The 24239-nt window shown below is 35.9% G+C and overlaps 1 protein-coding gene and 1 pseudogene across 4 annotated transcripts; one reads left to right on the forward strand and one right to left on the reverse strand.

Moving 5' to 3' along the window:
- The first annotated feature begins 1127 nt into the window (after positions 1 to 1127).
- Positions 1128 to 12476, forward strand: LOC111396334 (annotated as a pseudogene).
- On the reverse strand, positions 12263 to 19195 carry LOC111396333. 4 transcript variants are annotated; one of them, XR_002702984.1, is made up of 6 exons: positions 19088 to 19195; positions 16799 to 16912; positions 16305 to 16386; positions 16085 to 16201; positions 15868 to 16001; positions 12263 to 12516 (listed from the first exon to the last, which is right to left on the reverse strand). XR_002702984.1 is itself a non-coding variant. In XM_023022743.1 (5 exons), the coding sequence occupies exons 1-5, from the start codon at positions 19108 to 19110 to the stop codon at positions 12466 to 12468; spliced, it is 387 nt and encodes a 128-aa protein (XP_022878511.1). In that variant the 5' UTR covers positions 19111 to 19192; the 3' UTR covers positions 12263 to 12465. The 4 variants fall into 4 exon arrangements, 2 of the variants coding, with proteins under 2 accessions (XP_022878511.1, XP_022878510.1); XR_002702985.1 differs by having other exon boundaries at positions 15868 to 15938; positions 19088 to 19194; XM_023022743.1 differs by lacking the exon at positions 15868 to 16001 and having other exon boundaries at positions 19088 to 19192.
- Between the last annotated feature and the right edge of the window lie 5044 nt (positions 19196 to 24239).

Consider the following 24239-nt stretch of genomic DNA (forward strand, 5'->3'; position numbering starts at 1 on the left):
AGTCTTGTTCTCAAACAGTAAGGAGGTTAGAAAATTGAGGGGATCAATTGTTCTGGCGTACTGTAAGTTACCTTCTACAAATAGTGGATCTCTACTGGCTTGTGCCCGGAGTTTTTACCCAGTTGGGGTTTCTCCGTCAACATTCGTTGTGTTCTTTTATTGCTTTAATTTATTTATTGTTACCGGTAATTCAACATAGGTAATTAAGACATGTGAATGAATCTGGACAAACATTAATTCTTGTGACTTGTTGCACGAATTAATTGATAGGTTTTTTAATTCCGCATGAACACCTATTCACCCCCCCTCTAGGTGTTAGTTGAGTCGAACGTAAGGTTTTTCAAATTTGATAAATGTAGACAGGAATTTATAAATTTGAAAATTAATTGAATTCAGTCACGCTGGTTGGGTATTTTTTTCACCTGATCCAAGCAATACTACAATTGATTTCCTAATGCTGTACAGAAAATCGTTTTTTTTTTCCCAATTTTTTTTGGGTACAATCACTATTTTCCGCTATTATTTAAACAAACAAGCAACCCACATTGAGTATTTTTCAAATCATTAGATGAGCATGTGTGGATTAGTGTTCAAAATGGTTGGAAAGCTCCCTCTAGTATCGTATCAGGAAACGTTCATCTCACTGACATATCATTGTGGACTAAAGATGAGTTAGCTGCATGTAACTGGAATAGTAAGGGAATTCATGCATTATTCATGGCACTATCACCAGAAGAGTTTAGGCGAGTCTCTATGTGCGAAACTGGCTTTACTGACTTCACTTTGCCAGTGAATACTCCGTTTCTTATTACGTTAATACTCTTTTCTTATTTCTATTCTCCAATCACCTGTTCTTTACTGACTTCACTTTGCCAACTGGAGTATACAATTGAATGTTTTGACTTATATTTTATCCGAACATATACCTCGTGGTGGATAATATTGTCCCCGCATACTCTTCTGCTTTGGTTTATGTTGTTGTGAGAGAATTCCCGAGACCAAGATAGTGAGAAAGGTACTTAGATCCCTACCTGAGCGATTTAGGCCTAAAGTCACTGCTATTGAGGAAAGTAAGGACCTAGATGAAGTTAAGATCGAAGAATTGGTAGGATCCTTGCAATTTGTGCGCATACATTGATCGTTTAAACATGTATGCCTATTTGAGAATAATTTATTTTCTCCTTTCAAATATTCTTGTGCATTTTGTTTCAAGGTTTTGTAATAACTAATTCTGCACCATAGGGATTCACTGTAATGAAACGTTCTCGTGCATTTTGTTTTTCTAGGTTCTGCAATAACTAATTCTGCACCACACCATCTTATGAGTACTCCCTGTATGATTGCATCTGAATAAGAACCTTATAACTGGGAAACTAATATAGTATGTGAAGGAACCTCTAGTGCGTCCTCTCTTGTTAACAATTTTTTCTTTGTTTCTAAAATTTAAACATTCTATTTAGTTCACAGTTTGTGCTCGGTAGTATATGTAGCTACAAAATTTACGTGATTTTGATTGTTCTCTTCTCGAATACTTGGCTTTGTATCCTAAAGTGGAAATATTGATAATTCTGTTTTACATGTTATGTCTTTCAAGGAATTTTTTACTGAATATGGTGAAGCAAATTTGTATGAAATCCAAGAGGTTGCTGGCAAAGGAAGTTATGGTGTTGTGGCTGCTGCAGTTTCACACACGGGAGAAAAGGTAGCTATAAAAAAGATTGACAATGTTTTTTAGCATGTTTCTGAAGCCACTCGCATTCTTAGAGAAATCAAGCTCCTCCGGTTACTTCGGCACCCAGATATAGTAGAAATAAAGCATATAATGTTGCCTTCATGTCGGAGAGAATTCAAGGATATCTATGTTGTTTTTGAATTGATGGAAACAGACATTCATCACCTACTCAAGACAAATGATGATCTTATTCCAGGGCATCATCAGTTTTTTCTGTATCAGCTGCTTCGAGCTTTGAAATATATACATTCAGGTTGGACTTTTCTTTTACAGATTTTATAATATCCTCATTCTTTGCTCTTTCTCGGTCTAAATGATACTTCGAACTTTCTTGCTGCAGCAAATGTGTTCCACCGTGATTTGAAACCCAAAAACATCCTTGCTAATGCAGACTGCAAGTTGAAGATATGTGATTTTGGACTAGCTCGTGCATCATTTGGTGATGCTCCATCTGCTGTGTTCTGGACTGTATGTGATTTATACAACGATATTTGGAAGGATAAAGCACTCTTTAACTGCTTTTCATGTTTCATTTATTTTTTCTTGGTCTGACACCGAATAGTAGCCATTATTTTTCATTTTTCTTATCCATTTAATTTCTTACTCAAAATGTCCATTATTTATAGGATTATGTGGCAACTCAATGGTACCGTGCTCCTGAACTTTGTGGTTCCTTTTTCTCCAAAGTAAGTATCTATATCGTGCAGTAACAGTTTTCACATAGATGTGGGAGCTTGACTGTTGCCGATAATATATGCTGTTAAATCAGCTTTATTGAAATTTTGAAGTTGATACTTCTGATTAAATTCAACTCTTGCTGTATCCACCTTTTGCTTGTTTTGCTTTATTTGTACTAGTGCTCCGTTTAGAATTCATCTTGAAATTACCCAGTAAGTTAGTTGAATATTATGTTTCAAAGCCAATGTTGTATTGCATCGCTCATTCTTGTTTGGTTACTTGACAAATAATGTGTAGCTTTTAATATGTCAAACCTTTTTAATGCAATTTCCATTTGATTCTTGAATAATGTTACTGTTAAGCCACCAATTCACTACACTTATTCCACAAGGGCAAAGAAGCGGGTCTCGCAAGTGGAGGCGGGAAAGGGGTAAACTAATTTCTGTTGGGGGATATGGAGTAACAACTTTCTGTTAGTTAAAGCATATAAATAAGAATAGTGAGGTAGGAGCTCGGGAGGCAGAAATTGAGTAGTCTATGGGTCTAATTCTTGTTTACAGCCTTCTATAGGCTTACTGGTCTTTAATTTCTTGTAATTCCTGAATTATTCAATAGAAACACTTCTCAATACGGCAATTAATCGTGTTGTTCCGGTCGGTTTCTTATCAACCGGTATTAGAGCGGTTTCTTTCCATGGCACAGAAAAAGACAGAGGGTAGAGTCGACACCGTGGAGAAGGACATGGAGGAGATGAGGGCATGGATGCATGGCTTGGAGAAGACGATGGAAGGGATGCGTGGCTTGGACAAAACGGTGGAGCAGCTTGCCCAGAACGTGGCAGCTCTAATACACAAAGTGGAAGGGCTGAGCTAAAACTCCAAGAGAGAGGGGAAGGCTAGTGTGACGGAAGGATCAGTGCAATCAGAAGTGGAGAAGGTCTAGCATGTAGACGAACTAGAGAAATGGCAGGAAGGAATAGAAGGAGCTAGCTTTGGGAGGCCCTCAACGAACACCTTCCAGAGCAGGGATGAAGATAGCTAGAAGTGTAATCAAAAGTGGAGAAGGTCTAGCATGTAGATGAACCAGAGAAATGGCAGGAAGGAATAGGAGGAGCTAGCTTTGGGAGGCCCTCAACGAACACCTTCGAGAGCAGGGATGAAGATAGCTGGAGGAGGTGCGAAAAATGGAGATGCCCATCTTCAGTGGTGGCTGTTTTGAGCAGAGAGGTATTTCGAAGTAAATGGGCTTACCAAACGAGAGAAGTTGGGAGCAGTGGTAGTCGGCTTGGATGGAGATGCACTATCTTGGTTTCAATGGGCAGCAATTCCGGGAGGCATTACTGCTGCGTTTCCGGCCTATGCAAAAGGGGAACCTCTGTGAAAAATTTCTGGCTATAAAACAAAGGGGGACAGTAGCGGAATTCCGGCGAGAATTCGAGTTGCTTGCCGCTCCCCTGAAGTGCATCTCCGACGAAGTGCTAGAAAGCACGTTTGTTAATGGGTTGAGAATTGATATAAGGGCTAAAGTGAGGCTACTGGGTCCAAAGGGGTTGGGCCCAACTATGGAGATGGCCCAGAAAATTGAAGATAGGAACCTGATTCTAAAAAAGCTCTAGGAGCCCATGAACCATAAGTCATTTAAGCCCACTTCCCCTACAAGTCGGGCAGATGCGAGGCAATTTGAGGGATTTTTAACGAAGACCATCACAGTCGGAGAGGGACCGACCACAACCAAGCCATTGAAGAGGTTATCCGAAGCTGAATGGCAGCTCAGGCGTGACAAGGGGCTGTGTTTTAAGTGTGACGAGAAGTATGTGGCCGGCCATCAATGTCGGAACCGCAAGTTGCAGGTTTTGCTGGTCGAAGGAGAGGGAGGTTACGAGGAAGAAGGGGATGTCTGGGTGGAGGAAGAGCAGCCCTTCGAGGTAAGAGACACAGTCGAACTATCACTCAACTCCGTGGTCGGCTTGACTACACTTGGGACGATGAAGCTAAAAGGGATTATAGGAGGGTGTGGAATGATGGTATTAATTGATTGTGGTGCAACCCACAACTTTATATCCCTTGAGCTGGTTCAGAAATTGGATCTTCCGATGACAGCCACGACTAATTATGGAGTGGTGATGGGGTCGGGTAAATCCATGCAAGGGAAGGGGATATGCAGGGGAGTAGCTCTGGAACTGCAAGGGCTAACTATAGTGGAGGATTTCTTGCCGCTAGAGTTAGGAAGTATGGATGGTGTTGGGAATGCAATGGTTAGGAAGTTTAGGTGACATGGAGGTTAGCTGGAAACGCTTGTCGATGAGGTTCCAATTGGGGAATTCGGTGAGGATATTAAAAGGGGACCCCTGCCTTTAAAAATCAGGGGTATCATTAAAGTTAATGATGAAAACCTTACAACATGAAGGACAGGGAATATTGGTTGAATGGAAGGACCCTTTGGGTAAAATCGAAATCAGCGAGGGAGGGGGAGTACCACCTGCAGGGATACAAGGGATATTACAGCAACGTCAACAGGTGTTTATTACACCACTAGGGCTTCCCCCAAGCCGTGGTATTGATCATGCCATTCCCTTGAAGGGGAGGACTGAACCAATTAACGTGAGGCCTTACAGATATCCCCATTTTTAGAAGAACGAGATTGAACAGTTGGTCCAGGAGATGTTAACTGCTAGAATTATACAGCCTAGTGTTAGCCCGTTCTCCAGCCCTGTTTTACTTGTGAAGAAGAAAGACAGGAGTTGGAGGTTCTGTGTAGATTACCGGGCCCTGAACAAAGCAACCATTCCAGATAAGCTCCCCATCCCGATCATTGATGAACTGCTGAACGAGCTACATGGTGTTGCAATCTTCTCCAAACTGGATTTGAGGTCGGGATATCACCAAATTAGAGTAAAGGAGGATGTTCATAATACGGCGTTCCGGACTCACGAGGGGCACTACGAGTTCTTGGTCATGCCCTTCGGCCTGTCTAATGCGCCAGCCACATTCCAATCTCTGATGAATCAGGTCTTTCAGAGGCAGCTGAGGAAATTTGTGTTGCTCTTCTTCGATAACATTCTGATCTATAGCAAGAGTTTGGAAGCCCATGAGCAACACCTGCAGGAGGTATTGACAATCTTGGCAACAAATCATCTCTACGCTAATGCAAAAAAAGTGTCACTTTGGGCAGCATCAGATAGAATATTTGGGGCACTTAATCTTAGCTGAAGGAGTAGCAGCAGATCCTAGCAAGATAGCAGCAATGGTACAATGGCCAATCCCTCGTAACATTTGAGAACTTCGCGGGTTTCTGGGATTGACTGGCTACTGCAGGAGGTTTGTAGCCGGCTGTGGTGCAAATCATGGCCTCTTATGCAACAATTACGAAAGGATGCTTTCAAGTGGAACGATGATGCAGAAGCTGCCTTTCAAAAACTGAAGTTGGCTATGACGATAGTACCCGTATTAGCTCTTCAGGATTTCTCAAAGCCCTTCATTATCGAGACAGAGCCTCGAGCCACGGGTTAGGGACGGTTCTTATGCAGTAGCAGCGCCCTATTGCCTATTACAGTCAGGTATTGTCCGGAAAATCTCTACACAAATCCATCTATGAGAGGGAATTAATGGCCATTGTCCTAGCCGTCCAAAAATGGAGGCATTATGTGCTGGGGAGAAAATTTGTTGTGCGTACTGATCAACGAAGTCTAAAGTACTTGTTGGAACAGCGTGTAATTCCTAGGATTTCCAACGGTGGGTGACAAAATTGATGGGATATGATTTGGAGATCCACTATCGTCCTGGAATGGAGAACAAGGCGGCAGATGCATTGTCGCACCTATATCCCTTGGTTGAGTTAGCTACCTTAACCAGCCAAGGTGTTGTGGACAATCAGTTGCTCGATGCACAAGTAGACAAGGATTCATACCTCTCTAAAATAAAAAAAGGGCTGCAGGAAGATCCAAATGGGTATCCACATTTCTCATTGGAGCACGGGAAGTTACTGTATAAAGGACGTCTAGCACTCCCCAATCCTCCCCGCTAATTTTGATTTTCTTGAGAGAATTCCACAGTAGCTTGGCCGGGGGCATTCAGGTTTCCTCCGAACTTATAAGTGACTTACTAGTGATCTATATTGGGTGGGATTAAACAGGACATTAAGAAGTTTGTGGAAGAATGTCCGGTTTGCCAACAAAGTAAGAGTCTTGCACTTTCCCCAGCAGGCCTCTTGCAGCCCCTACTAGTTCCCACTCTTATATGGGAAGATGTTTCAATGGACTTCATAGAGGGCCTACCAAAATCTAGAAATTACAATTCCCTGCTGGTGGGGGTTGATCGCCTCAGTAAGTATGCCCATTTCTTGCCACGAAAACATCCCTTTACTGTGGAGGGAGTAGCTGCAGTCTTCATTAAGAAAATTGTCAGACTCCATGGTATTCCAAGGTCCATTGTCTCAGATCATGACAAAGTGTTTCTTTGTCACTTCTGGTCAAAACTTTTTCGCCGCCAGGGGACTATCCTCCGTTGAATCACAGCTTACCATCCGCAATCAGATGGGCAGATTGAGGTGGTTAATCAGTGTGTGGAAACGTATCTTCGATGCTTTACCTATGGCAAACCAAAGAGCTAGAGCAATTGGATTTCCTGGGCAAAGTACTGGTATAAGACCACTTTTCGCTCCTCTACAAATACAACACCTTTCAAAGCAGTCTATGGAAGGGACCCTCCCCCACTCATCCGTTACGGCAGCCAGACCACTACAATTCAATCAGTAGAGCAGCAATTACAGACCAAAGATCATATGTTGGAGGAGCTGAAATCTCATCTGCAACATGCCCAGGAAAAGATGAAGGAGTTAGCAGACCGTCACAGGCGAGATGTCTAATTGAGTATTGGAGACTTGGTGTACATCAAACTCCGGCCCTATCGCCTCCGCTCCCTTGCAAGAAAACCCAATGAGAAGCTGGGCCCTAAATACTTCGGTCCGTTTGAGATTGAAGAACGGATAGGGCCTGTGGCGTATCGTGTGAAGTTGCCACCTTCCGCAGCTATATATCCTATGTTCCATGTCTCGCAACTTAAAAAAGCGCTTGGGGCACAAGGTGCAAGCCAAGAGTTTCCCCCACATCTTGCAGGTAATTTGGAATGGGTCGTGGAACTTGAAAAGGTTTTAGAAACCCGTCATAGGCTGACTGGCATGGAAGTGCTTGCGTAGTGGAGGGGTCTGCCCCAATCTGAAGCCTTTTGGGAATCAGCTGAATCAATCTTGCAACACTTCCCCGACTTCCACTTTAAGGACAAGGTGTCTTTGAAAGGCGGGGGTAATGTTAAGCCACCAATTCACTACACTTATTCTAGAAGGGCAAAGAAGCAGGTCTCGCAAATGGAGGCGGGAAACGGGTAAACTAATTTCTGTTGGGGGGATATGGAGCAACAACTTTCTGTTAGTTAAAGCATATAAATAAGAATAGTGAGGCAGGAGCTCGGGAGGCAGAAACTGAGTTGTCTGTGGGTCTAATTCTTGTTTACAGCCTTCTATAGGCTTACTGGTCTTTAATTTCTTGTAATTCCCGAATTATTCAATAGAAACACTTCTCAATATGGCAATTAATCGTGTTGTTCTGGTCGGTTTCTTATCAGTTACTTAGCTAATTATATACTTAAATAATATTGCTTAGTGTTGATTATAACTTGATAGATATTACTTGGCTAATTTGATACTTTTCCCCTTACACTTTTCCAATCCTTGTTCAAGTCTTTGTTCATGAAAGTTCCAACTAGGATACAATCTGGGAAAGTTTATTGTTTATCGTTGAAATTATCATAGTCACGTTGCACATTTGTGAATTATAAAATTGTCCGTTGATGAGGTTCTTAATACATACTCTTTTAAATTTGTCATTCTAACTTCAAAAAGATTTCTATTTATGGGAGATTGCGTTCTGTCAGAATTACATGAATAACTTTTTATCAAATGGTTTTTCTGGAATGGACAAGTTTACTTGCATATGTTTCTGAAATAATCTCCAAACATTCAAGAATCAAGAAACTTCTCTCTGAGACAAAACCTCAAGTTCAGTTCCGTAAGTATGGCAACGATTCAACCATATAGGAATCAATTTTTTATAAACTATTTTGTTCATCTGATTGTAAAATTGTCCATCGAAATCCTTTCAAGGATATTCTAAGATTTAGTGTTTTTTGCAATAAACTCCTGCTATTGATATCTGGAGTATAGGATGTATATTTGCAGTAATTCTCACGGGCAAACCATTGTTTCCTGGGAAGAATGTTGTCCACCAACTGGATCTCATAACTGAACTTCTTGGTTCACCTTCTTCTGAATGCCTTTCCAGGGTAAGTTCCATCTTTAATTAGTTAGTTAACTTATCTTTGAGAAGATTCTGGTCACATTATTAGTTTTCAAAAATTTGTATCTCATGATAATTAGCAACAGATTATTTCAGAACGTATGAAATAAACGAAGCTTATCATTTGACAATTTGACCTTTTTTCTACTTACAGATTCGAAATGAGAAGGCACGAAGATATTTAAGTAGCGTGAAAAGGAAAGCACCTGTTCCTCTCTCACAAAAGTTTCCAAATGTTGATCCACTGGCTCTTCGTTTACTTGAACGTTTGATAGCATTTGATCCCAAAGATCGTCCATCTGCTGAAGAGGTGAGATTTAGTAAATCAAATATGTTGTTTCACATTTCCTTCAGTTGATAAATGCAATATCAGTATTTAGGATGGGTTCATTGATACTATCAATTATTTCTAACTGCAGGCATTGGCAGATCCATATTTTTATGGTTTGGCAAATGTCAAAGATGAATCATCAACTCAACCAATTTCAAAATTTGAGTTTGAATTTGAAAGGAGAAATTTAACAAAAGATGATGTAAAAGAGCTAATCTACAGGGAGGTATGAACATTGCTAGTGATCTTTAGGCCAATATGGTATATCTGTGTTAGCTGTTAGCTATTACTTACATTGTATCTTAACGAAGCAAACAGATCTTGGAGTATCATCCCCAGATGCTCCAGGAATACCTCCGTGGCGTGGACCAGACTCACTTTATGTATCCAAGGTTTGACAATCAAAAGAATTCTCCTCAACTTCTAGTTTGATACAAGACATTTTTGAGACGTTGCTTAATCAAATACAACATAAATTTTCTGTTCTCATTTTTCTAATGTATCCATTTATAACTAATCAATATATCTTTTTCACCAAATCTCCAATACTTTTTCGATCCAAGCTCCTAATCACTCTGATCTTTCTTATGTATACTTCCACTGATCTATCTCTAAATGATTTTCTAATGATTGAGATTGGCTTCTTTCCTTGGACTATGGGTATTTGACTCTTGGTGGGTTGGATTGGTAGCTGGGAGCATCACTTCTCAAGGCAGAATCTGCAATTTAGTGCTTGTTTGGATTGCATTATTAAGTTAATGAAATGATAATGTGATAGGAGTGAGTATTTGATAAGTGGGTATAGTTGTGGATCCTACAAAATGTGTGGTAAAAATTAAAGTTTGACCCTTAAATTTAATGTAATTATTATCAGTCGAAACAAGCACTTGATTATGGGAGAAAAAGAGAGGAATCATTGGGTCCAAACATGTTCACTGTTCAGCGTTAATATATTTACATGATATTTGGACCGAAGTGTTTCTTAGAGTACTAGAGACTACTATATGAAAGCTGCACATTGCCCCACTTCAAATGATGATACTATGGCATCCATGTGAATCAACAAAAGCATTTTCACTGGTTTAATTTTTTTTAAAGCTGGTAGTTCTTGCCAACAATCCATGAAGGATGGTAGTTGACATGTCATTTTACTTTTAAAGAAACTAACTGAGATATCTAATATTCTGTGGTGTTATTATTTTAAGGATGAAATGCACATTCTATATCACAGTTTTTGTGCTTCAGTTTACACTTGGTCTTTTGTATTAAATTCGGCAGTAAGAGACTGCAGATAATTATGGCTTGCTGAAGAATATTGACTTATATTATTTCAGTGGAGTTGATCAATTTAAGCAACAATTTGTCCAACTTGAGGAGCATTCTGGTAAAGTAGAAAGAGCTCCAATTCAAAGGCGTTATGCCTCCTTGCCCAGGTAAGGCATTTTAAATATTTCTGGCTAACATTTGGTTCAAGTTTCTCATGGCAACAATAAGCTAATAGCTTCATAATTTTACACTCAGGGAACGAGTCTATACACCCATCGATGAGGACACCGAGCAGAATAACAACTCTAAAAGTCAAACTGTGGTTACTATTCTACGCCCATGTCTTCTTAGCCCCTCAAAATTACCAGAGATGAAAGGATTAGAAGTTTCCAATACAAGCGTAAAGGCTACTCAAAATGGACGTAGGAAATCATGCTGCAGTGCTCGTTGCTTATTAAGGAGTTCTAGCATTAGTTCTGCCTCGTGTGTTGGTGTAGACAGCAGGGATTATGAGGTAAGTGTGTCTATCGTTAGTTAACAAGTATATGTGTCAGTAGAAGCCATATAATGTGATTGAACCAAGTAAAATCTTGTTCTTTTTTGGCTAAGAAGAGAATTTTGGATTTGATAACAGAGAGCCTGATTAATATTCCCCTTGTGCGTTGTTGCTTCCTCTGCGGTGAGTAGGTGTAGTAGTAAGGAAGACGAGCTGTATTTTTCCATATTTAATGTCTTTAATTTCTAAAATTCAATAATTTGCAAACAGGGAATATAATGTGTTGAGGAGAAGAATTCTACTTGCTTTGCCCACTTATCTGCATTTCTCGGCTTCCTGGAAGGATGATAATGGGGTCAATGCAAGGTTAAATCTATCTGCTTTTATATGTTAAATTATTAATTTATGGGAAGATAAATTGGTGACTCTGTTTTCCCTGTGAAAAATGCTGTGTGTTGATTTTGATAATGTGAACCGTACAGAGTTGTTATCTGATTAATTTGAGGTCTATCATGCTTATTTCCTTCTTGCAGTATTTATTATGGAAAAAAGCCGGAGATCCCGGGATAAAATCCCAGGATTCAGTCCAGGGGCACCTCGGCCCCCGATGTAAAAGGGACGGGCCCCGCATGTGTGAAGATCCAGGGTCGAGGTGGCTGGAATGGAACCCAAGATTTTATCCCGGGTTCTGAAACAACTCTTTTTATTATGTTATTGCCAGTAAAAGTTAACTGACAAGTATAAATTGGAAACTTCGTGTATAGTTTTTGTGAAGATTCGGATGAAAGCAAGGTTTATTAATTTGTTTGTTTTTCAATGATGATCCAAAACCAAGTCATTCTCTTCCCCAGCTATTCCTTTGTGCCACAATATTATGCAAAGAAGTTGGTCCTAGACAATTGAAGAAATTATTTATCTTCAAAGTTACTTATTTCCTCATAAGTAAAATTTTTAAGCTAGTCAACAAGTCAGGGTTCGAGATGACTTGGACCAAAGAAAAAGGTTTCTTTGTCAAAAATAATTTAGTAAATATGCATCATAATGGACCAATTTTCCCCAAGTCAAGCATACTCACTAAGAAATCTCTGCTTATACAAGGCAAAACATGTTTTGACATAGCCCCTTAAGCTAGAAAAAGTCGATTAATCACATTCGTAGGACGATAAGAAAATAGGCACGAAGATTAACTTGGTAATCTCTCCTCAGGTTTAAGAAGGGGCAGCTTGACGAAGGCAGAAGCTCGTTGGAGGATAAGAAAATAGGCACGAAGATGAACTTGGTAAGCTCTCCTCAGGTTTAAGAAGGGGCATCTTGACGAAGGCAGAAGTTCAGGGGCTGCCCTTAATTAGATTGATTTAATTTGATGCTATTTTTTTATTTATTTTTTTAATACTATGAATATAGTAATGGGATTCTAACATTTTTTCAATATAGTTTACGAACTTCAAACATCATGGAGCATGATTAAAATAATAGAAAATGGCAATGGTTTGTATCTAAAAATGAATAATTCAATTATGGCACTTTCATTATTCCTCGAAAATTGATCGATTCAAGGCTCTCAGAGCTTTGCCATGTAGTGTCAGCTTTCGTGTTTGTGTCGACTCCTTCAGCTAGCCACTCCCATCAAGTTGTCCATGGGAAGCAAGGTGTGCCATGTATTGCTGCAACATTGACATAATAATAATTCAGAAACATGGCATGCACTCTATTCAGAAGATAGATGTTACAATTCTCAGAACAGAACACGCAATTTGTCTTTGAACGAAAGAAAATTTCAAAATCGAATTACAAAGTCGATCCATCTCGACTCTAAGAACAATTCTTTCACGAGTTGGTTAGAGGCTATCAACCAGGAAATCAGCAGCTTAAGAATAACCTAAAGTGTTTATCAACTCTCTGAAGTAGAACAGGTATTGTCAATGTTCACCTAGTCTAATAAACAAATTGGCTTAAAAGACCCCTACGTCAAGAACGGATATCAAAACTAAATCAGGAATTTCAAGGTCTCAACCAAATTTTTTAGGCGCGTCCCAGAAGTGGTTACTCACGAAAAAAAAAGAAAAAAAAAGTGCAAAAACAGATAAGAGCTAGCAATTATCGTGCTTGAACTAGGAATTTAATGCCGAGGTTCCCTTAGGCTCTGATCCTCAATTTGGTTGAACAGACATTATATCAAGCAGATATATTGTTTTCATAGTATCATATTCACCTATTGCATGATTGTGTACTTGAAAATCACATGTAAAAAGCCGGGTAAGTATTAACTAGCAGGCAAAACTTTCAGTTCAAAGAATCAGTTCAATGTAAATCTTAGTAACACGAAGGAAGAAATACCAAGTGAAGAATGATTAGAAACAAGAGGATAATACATTACTCGTAACCAAAATGGTTAGACTCAATCCAGTAGAAGGCCACAAACAAACAAGATAAAAATGTGATGCAGTTTTGGATCCTAGTGACGTAGATTGACAAGGAAAGCAGAAGCCGTTACTAATTATGCCCAACTACGTTATAGAAATGGACACCAACTTTTGCTTCAAATTCTATTCAGGACTGCGGTAAACTTGTTGATACAATCATCTCAACCATAGAAGCATAAAAGCTATAAAGCAAACTGTTTCCCGGATATATTGAGGTTTTTCCATTCTACAATTTTAGGATTTCAGGAGGTGAACAACACAACATTTTACAGCCGCCTGACCCCACTGAGATTAGATTGATTCTCACTTCCTATGTTAATATTTCAGGTCAGCACCAGTCACTGCATGAAAATATTTTATGGACACTTGATTTACACAAAATTTGGGCACGAAATATAAGGACTGCATGGTCAAACACAATTGGTGTATTTTATGTTTTAACATATATGTGGTATGTGGTAATATGCTCTTCAACTTTTCATAGTGGAATTGTATGATTGACCCAGGAGATACGGACTGCAAATGGCACTTTCTGCAGAAAGAGAGAACAATTAGAGCAAACAAAATTGTGCATTCGCATGGGTTAATGACAATGAATATTCAAAACTTAAACACAACAAATGAAGAAATGTCAAAACTTTGGAATTCTCCTCTAATAATTATCATGTATAGTTTAACTTTGCAGGAAACATTATTGAAGAGTTGAAAAAAAATGTTCTTTCATCTTTCCACTTCGACCCTAATTTGTATCTGAGTGATATCTGGTGTTTAAAATACTGCAGAAAACTTTCGAATTTCCTCAAGTAATTAATTTTCACTCCATATTAAAATGAATGTTCTAGTGTATATTGCCATGAATTTTTCAATTGAAGGGTAGAAAAGATGTTCTTTCGACTTTCTACTTTGACCTAATTTATGACATAAAGAGATATCTGGACCCTCATATCTCCTGCTTGAAGCAAGGAAATGAAGGACATGTGGAGCTATGTATGTTGACAATGTCATCTTATAACACATTCTTGAAAATAAAATGAGGGGAAATTGACATTGGTTTCAAACAAATGGAAAAGGAAGCAATCAATAGAGGTGGAGATACTTGTCGAACAAATACTCTCAAAGAGTTGCCCAATGCCCTCTAATTTAAGGGGATGTAAATATATTCCATTAACTGGGTGATCATTTTCAAATTGATCTAACCAAATACCCTTACTAAAACTGTATTATCATTTCTAATTCAAACATGCAGGGAGATGAAGTCCCTCATGTCACTTTGTATCATGCACTAGGGAGCAAAAATGGAGAGAGAAACATAAATGACTCCAACTATTTCTCTACAACTCAAGTCCTGTAAAACTAGTAAAATTAGTTGGAGATGGCATCAATATTTATCATTGCACTATTAAAATTAACTCCCGTGTCTTATTCATCACCAGATAGAATTAACTAGTAAGAAATTAGTAACAATACCATGGAATGTATTCACCATTACAGATTTTGTTAGTATTACCAAATTGAAATCAAAATTAAATAACATGGTAGCAACAAAACTCAAGCGAAGTAATGAAGGTTTAGAATTATCATACAAGACATAATTGCAACATCAAAACTAGAACAACCAAGTTTGGCCTCATCCACTCACAGTAAAGAAAAATTACTAAACAAAAATCAAATAAGAACACAAATGGTAAACAAATATAAGAAGCAAAAAGGAATACGGATTCGAAGTCAATTCTTAAAAGGTCCACCATTGTGAATCCCTCCAATTAATGATTTTATTATCATTATCCCCATACATAAAAAGAAGGTTCAGTACAAAAAAATGTATAAACGATACTACAAACCTGGTCAGGTATCTTGTACCCAAGCATTATTTACCAAATTTAATTGGACGCCCCATAGTGATTTGACATTAACACTGAAGTCATCAAAATCAGCTAGATTCAAATCATACTATATCTACAGAGGCAAAATCACATTCTTGCAAACTCCATTTCAACTTTCAAATTGTTTTGACTAATCCAAATGCCTTTCAGGATATTCCTTAATGCCCCCAGCTATTCAAAGAATGTGAAAAGAAGATGATTAAGCTCCAAAACAGTTCAATAAAATCTAATACCCTTGTGTTTCTATACAACCACCCAAAAGATGCTTCTATATCCTCACATTTTTTTCTGTTTGGGGGCACATAATAATTACTCCCTAAAACAATGAGGCTTTGAAAACAGAGTGCCTATCAGTCTTCAAACTCAAGTCATCCCGTGTTACTTGACACACCCAATTTTTGGAGGTCTCTTGTCAAAGATAACCACCTACTAATAAAATATACTTGAAACCCCTCAAAATTAATAGATAGACATGTGGGAAAAAAAAAAAAGGATGTCCACGCATTTCATACACATTAGAAAATGTCCAGTAGGAAGTGGATGGGTAAATTTGAAATTTGAATTTTTTGTGGTTATGTAACTTAATTAACTACAAATGAAACAAAGCCATAGAATTTATGACACCTTATCTCTTGTTATTGAAGTACAAGTCACCACTTCAATTCAAAATTATGCATCATTTTATTTTATAAAGTCGGGATGTACTAACATTTGAAGTTGGTTCCATCCGTAGACTTCTCTATGACAACTTCATGATACAGAACTTCAAGCCATTATAAGCTGTAGCATTATATATAACCTTAATAAAGCTTTTAAAGTTCCATGACAATGAAATCTGCTCACCTAACATAAATAAATATCAGCATAAGATGCACAAAATAAAAAATGGGACATGTATGTTATCGATAAACATCTCATCAACTTACTGAATGATATGCATACGGTGACTTCCCTTGGCGTTCAAAATGTTTTGCCATAATGCTCCATTCAACTGGTCCCCACTCCTCTTGTTCAAAACAATTGCCAAGTGCAGCTTTATACAACTACCAAAAAGTCAAAATCTCAATTAACTGAATTTCAAACAAAAGTGATTAGCTAACGTAACCCATGTCAAAAAATACGATTTATGTGAATGTTCAAACTAACAGCTTCAGTGTCAGTTAGAAGCTCGGTTCCGGCTGGATAAGATGCATAGAATTGGTCAGCCCTCGAGTATCCAGCTCTGGTTCTGCATCATCCATTAAAATTGATAGAAATAAAATCAAAACCTCGGTATTCTCAACAAAATCATATTGGATCTAAAGGAAAAAGAATATCAAGTTTCAACTAAATTTCAACCCAAAATTTAAATTTAAATTAATTTGTTCATGATATAAAGTTCAATTTTTTTTCAAGTAAAATCCTGAAAGCCATAAATTTTCTTAGGAATTAACAATGGCAGAAAAAATTGTTTCCTGAACGAGAATAATTCGGGTAATTATAAATCTAAACCCGTATAAGTTTCAAAAGAATCATTACCCAGCTACTACTTTATTACAAAAAGATTTAAACCCAGCAAAATGTTCACAGGATAAACTAATAATATAAACTGAGTAAGCTGTATTCCTTTTTTAGAGTAAAAGAGGACCTAATAAACTTACGTGTTATTGGTGTAGGCGTAGCTGATGAGTGTGACGAAACAGTAAAATCCTGCATAAGATACCATTCTTCGGAATTTCTGGATTTTCAGGATTTCATTCCAGCCTTCATATAGCCTCCACATGTTGAAAGAAATACGGAAGAATGATAAACGATTAATTTATAATTCCTCAGAGAAAGAAAAGCAGGATTGATTCAAGCATTTCACCGAACATGTTATGTGCCGATTCAGTATGTCTTTCCGTGTTGTAGCTACGGGCAGAGAAGTAAGCAACAAAGGTTGATTAGTATATAAAAATGTTGTCTCCAATTGAATGGTTGGTAGTATGTATACCGTGAAACGTTAACTGTTTTAGAAGGAAAAGACTTGTATCAAACAACCCCTTATATTGATTGTTTTATCTTTCTTTTTCGAGTAGAAAAATGGGCAAATTTCATTCAAACTTTGACAAAACTTTCAAATCAGTCACTAAAAGTTTAACTTGTCTCGATTAACTAAACTAAACTAAACTTCAATTTAAAAAAAAAAAAAAAAAGGTTGAACCCCAACCTTGAGGGTCCCCCATCGCCCCTACCCTGGAGCATCGTGAGGGAGGTAAATCGCAGGTTATACCTTCAAGGATACAAGGTGGAAGACTGTTTGTACACTTGCACTTACCCAAGAGCCAAATTCATATTTCTCTCTCCTATTTTCAATCTCACAATCTTCCATAAAATAATATTATACGTAAATCAAGATTTTTTCCTTCTTTTTCAACCATTCATTTTTCAAAAAACACTATTCCACCCATTAATTTTTCCACGTAATGGGGGCCAAACAAGTGCTAAATTAGGCCTTGATTGAGTCTATTTTCAATCACACAATCTTTCAATAAAAAAATTTACATGTAAATCCAAAAATTTTTCTAAAAAAATGAAAAAGAGAAAACATAGCCCAAGGATAGTTTGATGAAAATTGATTAAATGTGGTTGAAAATTTTATAAAACGTATAGTTAAAATTAGTTATTAACTTTACTTCAACTTTTCATTATTTCAAATAAGAACCTGATAATAAGTTAATAGGTTAAATGATATATTTAAGGGAAAAATAGGTTTAATCGACAAATTAAAGTTGGTGGAAAATTCATATTTCGAGTATTACAAATAGGCCACTTTCGCTAGAGCCATTCCTAGCAATTCATAACAACTACGTAATACCATTGCACACTGCCAAAGCCGTCACCGCCAGCACACAGCACAAATTATTACTTAGAAAATCACAGCACCACACCCGTCGTGCTCAACAACATTGAGCGAAGCATCGCCTTGCAACAGGGTGATTTGTGGACGAGCAATGTCAGGACGTTGAGCAACTGTAGTCCATTGTGTATCGACTAACGACGTTAAAGGTGCCAACATTGGTTTTGAGATGATTTTTTGGGGGGCTGTTTTCGATGATTTATTCCTCCTATGATCTGCTTAGTCAAATTTTAAGATGGTTGTTGATTGTTTGTTGGTGGTGGTGATGACGCTTGTGGTAGTGGAAGTGTGGGGTGGATAGGGCGTGGGGTGAAGCCGTGGATGTAGGTAAATTAATTTAAATTTATAATAATAATACTTGATTTTTGATAAATAAACCTCATTCCCAATTCTTGTTTAAATACTTGTTTATATATAATTTACTCATTAAAGTTTAATGACCTAGTTGAAATTATATTGAAAACCAATGACTGCAAAATGAGATTTACCATAAAGAAATTAGTTGTTGACTTTAAATGTGTAAGAAATCAAAATTTTACGGGCTCTTTTTATTTTGCTCCTTACCAATATTTGGTAGCATTGTTTTCCCTAACCTTTCGTAAAGTTGGTAATTTCACTGTGTAGTGGTGTAAAAACTTCATCTTGTATTCAATAATTCTATCAATAATAATTCTGTAATTTCGATAAACAAAAACAAATTTCAACTTAAAAAAATTAAAACCCATTTTCCTTGATCAACTGAAATAGACTTAGTTCAAACTTAAAAGGGTATAGATGAAGAAATGTAATGGCGTTTGGAGGCGGGTTTGTGAAGAAGAGTCGAAAGGGCAGTCGCTAAAATTGCTTTTAACTACACACGCCCATTCGAAGCACAAAACCCGTACTATGAAGCCATTTTCTCTGTGAAGGGCTGAAAATTGCAAGGCACCCTGCAGAGTACCTGCAGGTATTTCAGAGCCACGAACGAATTTGTTTCAAGCTCTACCCATTTGCATCCAGCCCTTTTCGTCCGATTCAGATATGAGATTAGAAAAGAAACGTGTGAACTAACCGTGGTGGGGAAAGGAATCCCATGCCGCCGGCGGCAAGTGGTGGTTCAGATACTGTTAGGGGTTAGTAACATTAGATCCATCCCTGTTGAGTATTGCTCAAAACCTAAATGGAACTGAACGAGCAACTTTGAACTTGTATTTATTGTGTGACAAGATAAAGCCCAACAAGAAAACTGGCCTTGCAAAACATATGTAAATTGCAACCATGTCCTCAACCTTTTATTCTTGACGTCCTCTCTCCAATCTTCTAACCTTGTGAATTGTGACCATGGTTTTCCAGCTTGGCCGAAAATATTTTGTTTAGACGTTAACACTTATATGACATGCTACTAAAATTATAAACTTATTTGGAAAAACGAAACCAACGTTTAATGTAAGTTTTCAACATAAGTTGAAATGTTACCATTTTGTTTCTAGGGTAGATATAACAATTTTATCTTTTTTAGTTTTTAATCAAATGTTATCATTTTATTTCTGAAGTAGATATAAAATTTTATCTATTTAGTTTTTAGTCAAATATTATATGCGTATTGCATGAATATTTAACTTACTTTAACATAAACAATTTATTTCATCAAAAGGAAATACCACTCAATAAGTGTTAAATATAGGGAACATGGAAGTCACAAATGAAAGGTTGGAGTGTCACACCTATAAAAGATTGGGGACTTTGGAGGAATTTACTCCAAAAAAAGAAAAGAAAAGAAAGAAGAATTACTTTGGCAGCTAGTGAGTGACTAGTCTTTGCTGATTAACATGTTTCTCCCTCTAATTTGGTGAAGTATTCGCGTACTTCCTATACTTAAATTTAATGTTAATTACATCACTCCTTAAACTCCCTCATGACTTGGTCATTAGACTTTCTCTGCGTTGCTACTTGATCACTAAATTTCATTAAAAAATAAATAAAAATTCTCGATGTCACTCAAGGTCTACACACGATACTCGTTAATCATTTCATTGGTTCTCATAAATTGATAAAAGGAGTTATTGACATGACAAACGAATATCTACATGACATGACAAAGCCATTAACTTCGTCCAACCGAGACCAATTATGTTGTCAAATGCTCATTGAACATTTCATGTTGTTTCTCAATGGCCACACGAATGAGATTTATAACACTCCACAAACTACTTCCTATTATTGGGATTTAATTGGACATAGATTGTAACAAAGCCAACACATCATTTTACATTTATACTCTACTCAAAAGTATAAACAACATGGCGATAATTAATTTCTAACAATATGCATAAACAGCTAACAATACCCACTTCATGAATTGAACTAAAGAAATCCAAATTAATCGTATAGGGGAAAAAACTACCCAATGATAGTTAGGTTTGTGAGATTGTGTCATTTGATTTAAATTTGGAATAGTTTAAACTTCAATAAACATTTTGGTTTGGACATGACATTAAAGTAGGACACAAAACTAGAGTTTTCTTGAACAGATAATGTAGTAGCCATAATCTGCATATGTATATAAGTTTCACCCAGTAACAAACGTAGATATTTTTAGTTAGAGGAATACATTCAAACTTGTAAAAATGTTGTGAGAAATTTTATATTGGACAAAACTCATACCTTGTGTAATTTTTCATCCAGATTTAAAATTTAAAAAAATTTTGATGTCATATCCCATATAAACTTTCTTAATAAAATAGTGTAAATTATATTGAAAAATTTGTTGCACAAAAAATAAATGTACTATAATTGATTTTTTTTTTAAATAAAATACGAGTTAGAGCTTCTTTTAAGGATGCATATTTGACGCACCTATAACTATTTTTGATGTTGGTTTTCGACCATTCGATGTGCTATGATGTAATTCTCAAAACGAGTTTTAAGATGACATAGACGATTTAGAAATTCGACTTGCGTACAATTATCGAATAATTTATAAAGTTAGCATGTTATCAAAATTTTCGAAATACTAGTTTAGAACAGTCTACTTTGAAAAGTCGTAACATTTGCTACGATTAATCGTTTTGTGTACCGTTAACGATGTGAAAAATTAGACTGTGGGCACTTTAAAATGGTATCAAGAATGTAATATTTTGACTTCATTTGACATCTCGTAATGACTTTGAAATTTGAGATAAAAAAACCTTAATGGTTGTATTAAAAAAAAGAAAATACCATTTGTACAGAAAAATGGTTTACCACCTTCTTGACAGATTCTCACATTCGCGTGGGACTCGAGTGAAAAAAAATGATAAAAAATTGCTCCCCCTTCCTACGAGTTTGTTCTGTCAGAGAGGGTGTCAAACCCTCCTTGTACAAATAGCAAGGTTCTAAAAAAAATGCCCAAAAGTTGGGGTGATGTAGCCCATGCCACCCCTTGTGTCTGCCAGTGGTTCCGCCCAAAATGAAAAATTAATGGGATTATACACATTCACCATGTCAAATACATGGGTCTAGACAAATGGGGTGCACCAAGCCCAGTAATTTAGTCATGATCATAATAACTAACCGAACACGTGACATTGTTGCTCTATAATTCGAATCATATTAGTAGATTAAAAGTTCGATCAACACTCGCACAACATCATAAAATTCTAACATGAACACATGTCAACAGTAAAGAAAACCTAAAGTACAAATTTATCGATGAGAACATTTTCGAATTTAAAAGTAAATGGATTCTATCAACAGGGTAGTTTGCAATTACATCCACGCATCCAATTTTTGGGGTATGTTTTGAAATTTTTTAAGCTATTGTGAACCAGTTACACTCAATTTCAAAGTTGTCGTCACCTGTCATCTTTATTATTGTGACGTAATTCACATTTAGTGGGATCAACAAAGATAATAGAATTGCAACGTTTTTCCTCCTCATCTCGACAATCATCCATAACATTACCATTACAAAGTTATCTCCCAACTCATCAAGTCTCGAGAATTGGATGAGTTGACTTACCTATACGACTCTTTAACTCTTTCTAATTAAGGTACAAGACATTTGATCAATTCTAAAATAATAATTTAACGAAAATCTAAAATAAGACTAGGCCAAATATATTTACACCACAATTTTTAATAACTAGACTACATTTAAATTGGATAAAAGGTCATAATCTTTACTGCTTTACACATTATTACATTTATGTCTCTAACTCGCATTTTTATTCTTAAATTTTCCCTCCAAAAATTTCTTTAAAATAGGGTAAAAAAATTCATTTGTCCATTGTATTTTTGAATAAGCGAAACGAATAATTCTACAGAAATGAAATTAAGCCCCTATTTGGTAAGGATTTTAATCTAACTCAAAGTCAATAATTAATTTTTGAGTTATTCTACATTGACAGGTTCAATAACAGATTTTAAAAACAGGATGACATGTGGTATAACATCGTTGGACAATTTAAAAAAACAACATTCATACCGATGTTGACAAACTCAACTCCTATTAAAACCCCTATTTCCAATCCCTGTTTGAGCAGCACAACTTTTAATTTTAACGACATGTCTTATGGGATTCACGATTGTTTAACCGCACATTTCATCAATTTTTATCAAAATCTACTAAAAATCTGATTTTAATCTTCACCAAATAGGGGTTAAATATTTGGCCCTCATTTAAATGTACGTTAATAATATTTTGGGACTAAAATCATGATTAAAGACAAGATTTTCTTATTAATGAAATATTATGATAATAATGTGTTGAAGAAAAAACTTAAGAATATAAGTGTAATAATGAATCAAAATTAATGACATTTAATATAATTAAAATATGGTTTACTTCTGAAAAAATTGTGGTGTGAATATAACCACAATAAGATTAATACCCCATTTGGTATCCTTTTTTTCAAAATGCATTTTTCTCTCTTTTCTTTTCAATCACACATTCTTTATTAAAATAATATTACACGAAAATAAAAAAAATTCCTTATTTTTCAACCACACATTTTCGATCCATTTACTATTCAAAAATGCATTTTTACATAAAAATGGCTCCCAAATACCCCCTAATATGGTCTTGCCAAAAATTAAGCTTACATTTCAAAAGAATTTATAAATGGTTTAATTTATAAATAAATATAATTGTGTAAATTGTAATAGATAAATTGACGGTTCCTGTTAGCTCATTGAAATGTATGATCGAAAATGAAGTTTGCAATATTAAGCCTTTGTTTGAGCCCATTATTTGATGATAATAAATTTTGGAATATTGATTTTTTTTAAAGAATGTGTGATTAAAAAGTAAAGAAAAGTTTTGAATTTACGTGTAAAATATTTTATCGTGTGAATGTGTAGTTGAAAAGGAAATAAAAAAAAAAAGAATTTTGGAAAAGGGCAAACAATGGGGAAATACATGAAAATAACCCAAATAGAAAGACCATTTTTCCAAAATAGCGTTTGGCTAATTTTCATACCCAAAATACCCCTTTATAATATTACATAATAAGTTGATGAAATATAGAAATCTTTCAATTTAGTCCTTAAAAAAATCAAGTACTGCATGAATTTTAATAGACTACCAATTTATTAGATTTATTTGATTTATTAGGTTTATTTGATTTATGTTCGCTCTAAGTAGCACCCCCATATTGGTATCATAGCCATAGAGATCATGGAAATTAAAATAAAGAAAATAGATAATTATTGATGTTTAAAGAAGAAAAAGGTAGTTACATATTTTTAAAACTTATTCATAATAAGTTAAAAATAATGACTTTGATAATAATTAAAGAACTTCCTAAAGAAATAAATGAACAAATATTAGAAAAAATAAAAGAGATCTATACGTATGAAAAAATTATTAATATATATGAAGATGAAGAAAATAATTTATATTATAAAGAAAAATATCAGTACAATTGATAACACACATCAAAAATTGAATAAATTACTTTTAAAATGGATAAAATATAACAAGAAATAAGAAATATAATGTTAATACCAGAAAGAATGAGAATATCAAAAATAGACAATTAACAAAATTAAAATATGAAAGACTAAGACTTGAGAGCAAATATTTCACTATAGTAAAAGAAGAATTAGTAGATCCAGAAATAGTTGAAAGAAGATTTAGAAAAATAATAGATAAAAAAGAAGATAAAAGATGCAAATTAACTTATAAATTAGAAATAAGAAAAATTTAAGATGTCAATAAGTGAGTATATGGAAGAATTAAAATA

Source organism: Olea europaea, chromosome 6, assembly GCF_002742605.1.
Source record: "Olea europaea var. sylvestris chromosome 6, O_europaea_v1, whole genome shotgun sequence".
Taxonomy (NCBI): Eukaryota; Viridiplantae; Streptophyta; class Magnoliopsida; order Lamiales; family Oleaceae; genus Olea; species Olea europaea.

Bases quoted from the DNA above. Each gene is read 5' to 3' on its own strand.
- LOC111396333 (XM_023022742.1), bottom strand. From the start codon at position 19,110: ATGGGATTCCTTTCCCCACCACG. The intron at 16,913-19,087 runs GTTAGTTCACAC...CAACATGTGGAG, and splicing joins GGATTCCTTTCCCCACCACG to GCTATATGAAGGCTGGAATG. The intron at 13,808-16,084 runs GTAAGTTGATGA...CTCTTTCTGCAG, and splicing joins CACCGTATGCATATCATTCA to AAAGTGCCATTTGCAGTCCG.